The sequence below is a fragment of the Aspergillus thermomutatus genome (genome assembly GCF_002237265.1).
Source record: "Aspergillus thermomutatus strain HMR AF 39 chromosome Unknown NODE_68, whole genome shotgun sequence".
In the NCBI taxonomy this organism is placed as follows: Eukaryota; Fungi; Ascomycota; class Eurotiomycetes; order Eurotiales; family Aspergillaceae; genus Aspergillus; species Aspergillus thermomutatus.
Window position 1 is genome coordinate 110,318 of NW_020798117.1, and position 6,000 is coordinate 116,317.

The 6,000-nt window shown below is 47.9% G+C and overlaps 2 protein-coding genes across 2 annotated transcripts; one reads left to right on the top strand and one right to left on the bottom strand.

Moving 5' to 3' along the window:
• Positions 1-262: 262 nt before the first annotated feature.
• Positions 263-1,701, bottom strand: CDV56_108460 (queuosine 5'-phosphate N-glycosylase/hydrolase; the record flags this gene model as incomplete). Its single annotated transcript, XM_026762079.1, has 4 exons — positions 263-690; positions 749-980; positions 1,049-1,203; positions 1,266-1,701. 4 exons carry the CDS (start codon positions 1,699-1,701, stop codon positions 263-265), a joined length of 1,251 nt encoding a protein of 416 aa, XP_026615383.1.
• Positions 1,702-3,234: 1,533 nt separating this feature from the next.
• On the top strand, positions 3,235-5,706 carry CDV56_108531 (E1 ubiquitin-activating protein ubaB; the record flags this gene model as incomplete). Its single annotated transcript, XM_026762150.1, has 10 exons — positions 3,235-3,294; positions 3,394-3,564; positions 3,688-3,924; positions 3,992-4,116; positions 4,171-4,235; positions 4,291-4,570; positions 4,629-4,804; positions 4,857-4,969; positions 5,028-5,374; positions 5,442-5,706. The coding sequence occupies 10 exons, from the start codon at positions 3,235-3,237 to the stop codon at positions 5,704-5,706; spliced, it is 1,839 nt and encodes a 612-aa protein (XP_026615384.1).
• Positions 5,707-6,000: the final 294 nt, after the last annotated feature.

A 6,000-nucleotide genomic window follows, 5' to 3' on the forward strand; every position in this document is an offset into this window, starting at 1 on the left:
CGTACCGACAACCTTAAATGCCAAGCAAATTCTTCTATATCCTCTATAAACCAATAGTGCAGTAGATGGCAATCCGACCAGGTCAAAAAAAAAAAAAGTCACAAACTCCCAGAAGCGATAGCAAAGAAAATCCCAGTATACTGGAGGACAAGTATGACACCGGACAGTATGTACGCAGAATGCATCGTGATGAATATGCAGGAAGGAAAAAAGTATTGGGGTATCATGGTAAGTGACAATCGGTTCATGTGCTGCATCTGGGTTAATACCAAATGCTTCTCGTCCTGTGGTGCGGAATCGTCTCGCGGCCGTCTCTCTCCAGCTCCTTTGCTGTATCATACAAGAAGAAGTCGATCAAGATAGCATTTATCCCGAAGCCGGATGCGTCGTGGGTACTGTTTTGTCTAATGTGCTTTTGAGTGACAGGATCTGTCTCGTTTTCGGACAAAATGGCTCCGTTTGTTGGGCTTTGAGCTGATGTCCCTTTTGATAATTTCTGCTTCTTCGCTTCGGGGTGTTGGCGTTCGATTTCACGCCGAATCAGCTCGACGCACCAGATGCTGGTTGCGCGTAATTCAATCTCCCAGTTGGAGCCACTGGGAATCGGCTTTTTGTCCCTGATGTGACTCTCTAATGACGGCGAGTATAAAAGACAGCCAAGTTGATGGAGCATCTGAGGGATTCGGTAATCTGGCGGTCGTCACTTGTGAGTTATACCGTGATATTTTCGGTGGCCAATAACTCTTACCGGCAAACATCGTGATCTTGTCAATATCGTGAAACTCTCCGTAACTTTCTCCGTTGAAACATGCCCAGAGGTCTGCCACCAGGATCTGCGCGCGTTTGTATAATCGTACTCGCCGGCCTTGGAAAACTGTCTCGTCTCGGAAGCAGGGAAAGCTTTCTGCAAGAAGGTTGACAAGAGCTGCGGCCGAGTAATTGGCGCTATAGATGCAGTTCACGAAGCTGCCGTCGAAATCCTAGAAACGCACTGAATTAGTAAGGGTAGTTCGAATGATAAGAAATTACGACATGAGCATTGACGTACCGAGCAAAGGACCCTGCCTGCTTCACGGAGGCACTGGAGTCGTTCTTCGAGTAGTGGAATCTCCTCCTCCGTCGCTGATCGAAAAACATGCCTCAAAAGAGCATCTGTGCATTCCTCCTCATTGATCCAGAATTCTGGTGTGGTGATCTGAATCCCTGAAAGTAGAGCGGTGTGAGTCTCTCCTTGGAGTGAAGATCGTGATAGACAGAGGACTTACCCTCATCTAAAGCCCTTTGTAACGCTGCTACCAGACTCCAATAGCCGGTCCACTTTCTCCCCCGATACTCAATGCAGAATCGCTTGGACTCTTCTGTTTGATCCGACCAGAAGCTGAAGTTCAAGAGATCCATCGTGAATATAAAATCGACTGTGCTTCCGTCTTTCGCCTTGGGGTGCAACTCGTGATCTGCCCATGTCTCAGTTGAGTAATTCTTCTTCTGCATCAGACGCCATATTGTCTCCGCCGCTTCCTTGACCTTCGCCGGACTCAGGGCGACGTCAATGGCATTATCGAAGACAAATTGCGCATTTTCGAGGACTTTCGTCTCTGCAGTCCGTGGATTGGCAGGCCCACCATCTAACCCAAGCGATTTGCGAAGAAGGGCCAGCAGCTCGGGATCGGCTTCGTCGTCCGACATGGCGCGTGCTATCATTCTGGTCTGTTTTCCAGGCGAGCAGTCCTCACAATTGTTCGAATTGTAGGCTATAACTGAAGGTTATGTCCACCAGATAGAATCCTAGATTGATGCAAGTAGACAGGGGAGCAAAGTTATTTCGAGCGCGGACGTTTTTGCAGAGAGGACACTATATTACCGGATCGCGTTTGACTCAGCGACAGCTGAACGGTTCGCAAAGGAACGGATCGTCCAAAGCCGCTCTGTTGCGAAATCTATGGGGGACGACCAAGTAAGTATTTTGAGCAAGTCTAAGCATCAAGAGAGTCAGTAGACAGACCAGAGAGGATGTTAGAATCGTAGGAAAGGGGTTGGCAGAAAAATGATTAAGCCAGACTAACTTCAATTGTTGACCCAAAAAGTGCTCTCTTTATCTTATCTGGGGAAATTTTCGGGGACCCTTTTTTTCGGAGGTTAGGTAAGCGACAGAGATTCGTGCCACATTCTTCAGGCACAAAGGGGTCCGCATTGAAGTCCGGCAAATATGTATGTCTCTGACCACAATCATCGCTCCTTTGAACTGAGACTAGGGCACGGATGCATGACTGTTTGATCACAATAATAATTGGATATGGAAGGGAACCGACAGAGTTCCCTAGTATCTGTTGACTCCATGGTCTCGCTGCAACCTTGGATGGATTGATCGAACTGCCACTGCTGTGATGACGTTGGATGTATTGGATCATCTCCAAGTCATTGGAAACCAGCTCGATGGAGTATCTCATTGCGCAAGATAATATTCTTCACAATTCCTCCGAGACAGTACGGAGTAGATTGCATTAACAGATGATGCATAGAAGCATAGAATATATTCGCATAGATGGCTGGTACTAACAATGATGCTGGATGAGAGGACTGTGAGGTCTCACAGTTCACGCTCGGGGAGATGCAGTAGCCTCTCCAGTCAGGAGATTTGATTAGAGCCTTGCATGCATGCTTTTTCTCCTTCTCCTCTCCTTCATCACACTAAGACATAATTTCTTTCAGATTCTCGACCATCTGGACCCCGATTAGATATAAGAGGCGAAACAAGGCTTCCCTTCATCCTATCAGCCTGTATCTAAGGTTCTCTTCATTTGACTCTGATAAGATTGTATCAGTGCGCAACATTTGAGAGCTTCCCTCTTCAGATTGAAAATGCCTCTGTAGTCAATACACTCCTGATGAGATTGACTGGCGCAAAAGAGTCTCATCAGAAGTATTCACTCGCTCTTTCGTCCTGCAATGGATGAGGCGCCATTGTGTTGTTTGAAGCTGCTTCGGAACTGACCCCGTCACTCTTTTCCCTTTCAACCTTGCGCCTGGTTACGTCTGTTTCCGGATTCCCTCCCAGCTTCTTGAGAACTACCTTTTTAACTTGCTTTCTCCCAACACCTCCTACAGTTCATTACCTACCTTACAATATCACTCCCTCTTCCAATCAACTCTTCTTTTAAGGGATCAATCAATTCAGGGATGTTTTTCCAACCACTCTGAAGTTCTACGTCATAACCGATATTTCAATTCGCAGCCATGGCGAGGGACGCTTATCTGAAGCGTTCCCTCGGAACGCTATCCAGGCGCATTAAAGAGGTAGCTATATTGCACCCTACGCTTACCTTCTCGATGCGCTCATACTCGCGGCCGTTCGATCAAGCTTGATGCTGACCTCCTAACTTTTTTCCAACATAGTCGCGTGTGCTTCTTGTGGGTGCCGGCGGTATCGGCTGCGAGTTGCTCAAAAACCTTCTGTTGTCCGGCTTTGGAGAAATCCACATCATTGACCTTGATACCATCGATCTGAGCAATTTGAACCGTCAGTTTCTCTTCCGCTACGAACATATCAAGAAGCCGAAAGCATTGGTACGTCTTCGCCGTCCGATCGGTTCCTCTGCCTTCCCACGCCCCCTCGCTTTTGCGCTTCGATCTGCTTCTACGCTACGCGATATGACGAACAAGGTCTGACATATGCGGATCATCATATAGGTTGCCAAGGAAGTGGCCCATAAGTTTCAACCGAGCGCAAAGCTGGAAGCGTACCATGCAAACATCAAGGATACCCAATTCAATGTGGACTGGTTTGCGACGTTCGATGTCGTTTTCAATGCGCTTGACAACCTTGACGCCCGGCGACATGTCAATAGGATGTGTCTGGCTGCCAATGTGCCGTTGATTGAGAGCGGAACGACAGGGTTCAACGGACAGGTGCAGGTTATCAAGAAGGTAAGCCTTTCCCATAGCAGTTGATGCTTGCTCCTTTCCTTCAGTACAGCTTTAATGACCATCATAGAATCGAACCGAGTGCTATGACTGTAACTCAAAGGAAGTACCCAAGTCATTTCCAGTGTGTACCATCAGGAGCACGCCGAGCCAACCCATTCATTGCATTGTCTGGGCAAAGAGTTATTTGCTCCCGTGAGTGTTATGCATATCTGCGCATTAGCCTCAAACATGTCTAACGCTCTAAAGCGAGCTTTTTGGTACCAGCGAAGACGAATCGGAAGAATTTGATCATTCAGCAGATGCCGACAACGGTAAGAACAACCTTTGGTCGTCCACGTGTCGCAAGCCGGTTCTAACCCGCAGCAGCTACCGAAATCGCCAATCTGCGTAAGGAGGCGCAGGCTCTAAAATCAATCCGTGAGTCCATGGGCTCTCCCAAGTTCTACCAGAAGGTATTCGAGAAAGTCTTCAAAGAAGACATCGAGCGGTTAAAGGGTATGGAGGACATGTGGAAAACTCGAACACCACCCGAGCCCCTTGATCTCGAGAAACTGCAGCAAGAATCGTCCTCAATCGAGCCCACCGTCTCCGTCAATGATCAGAAAGTGTGGTCATTAGCTGAGGACTTTGTTGTTTTCAAGGATAGGTTTGAAACACTATCACCTCAGTCAATTCTTCTCGACAATAGCTGACTGTCACTGTAGTTTGGAACGACTTAGCAAACGCTTAAGGACTTTGCAAGAAATAACCAAGGATGGTGTGAAACCGATCCTGATCTTCGACAAGGATGATGTCGACACCCTCGACTTTGTCACTGCGAGCGCCAACCTCAGAGCGACGATCTTCGGAATTGAGCCTAAGTCAAAGTTTGACACGAAACGTAAGCTCGGTTCTATCACTGATTTGACTACTCTTGCTAATTGTTATATCAGAGATGGCTGGAAATATCATTCCCGCAATTGCGACAACAAACGCCATGACAGCTGGGCTCTGCGTGTTACAAGCTTTCAAGGTTCTCAAAGATGATTATCAAAATGCCAAAATGGTACGCGCTAGCTTTGAACTGGTTCCTCTTGTTGATCTAACCTTGCATCCTCAACCAGGTCTTCCTTGAACGCTCTGGCGTGCGCGCCATCAACTCTGATTCCCTGAAACCTCCCAATCCGAACTGCCCTGTGTGCTCGGTTGCCACTGCCAGAATCAGGATCGACCCTGAACGTGCGACTGTGAATGACCTGGTGCAGGACGTACTCCGCTTGCAATTGGGCTACGGCGAAGAGTTCTCTATGAGCAATGAGCTGGGAACCATATATGATCCAGACCTCGAAGACAACCTGCCCAAGAAACTGTCAGATCTCGGTATCAAGAATGAGAGTTTTCTCACTGTCGTGGACGAAGAGGATGATCAACCGCGCGTCAATCTTGAGCTTGTCGTTCTTGTGCCTGAAAAGTAAGATTTCGGGACATGGAAATGAGTGGTAATGGTCAACTTGAATCAGTTGCTAACTATATTTCAGACCCGAGCCCTCTGAAGCAGAAAAGCCTGTCTCTCTAGAGAAGATGATCGACATTCCACGGAAGCCCAAGGCACCCGAGCCTCCCGTCCCAGAACCCGTAAATGGTGCATCGGTCACTGGCAAGCGCAAAGCTGAGGAAGCTGGTCTCACCGACGGTGACGAGCGTGCGAAACGTATTGCCGGTGTCTCCGTCGCGGAGGGTGATGGAGAACACCCCATTGTATTGGATGAGGCAGATGGCGGCGCTATCCTGATCGACGACTGAATAGACGAGGAGACGTTAGCATTTTGATCAACCACCCAATGTCAACATTAGAGCTCGGCATTGGTTATTTGTCACATTATTTCCCAGTTGCCAGCTTTTGCATGCCGCATTTGGAATTGGGAATCTGCAATCTTGCCCAATGATGTCCTTGTAATATATCTCACGAACATGAAAAGCCGAAATGAAACATAGATTGGTCAATCATATCAAGGGTTCTAATAAGGACACACCCCCCTACCTTAAGGACACACCCCCCTACCCTAAGGACACACCCCCTGCCTCTTATACACCCCT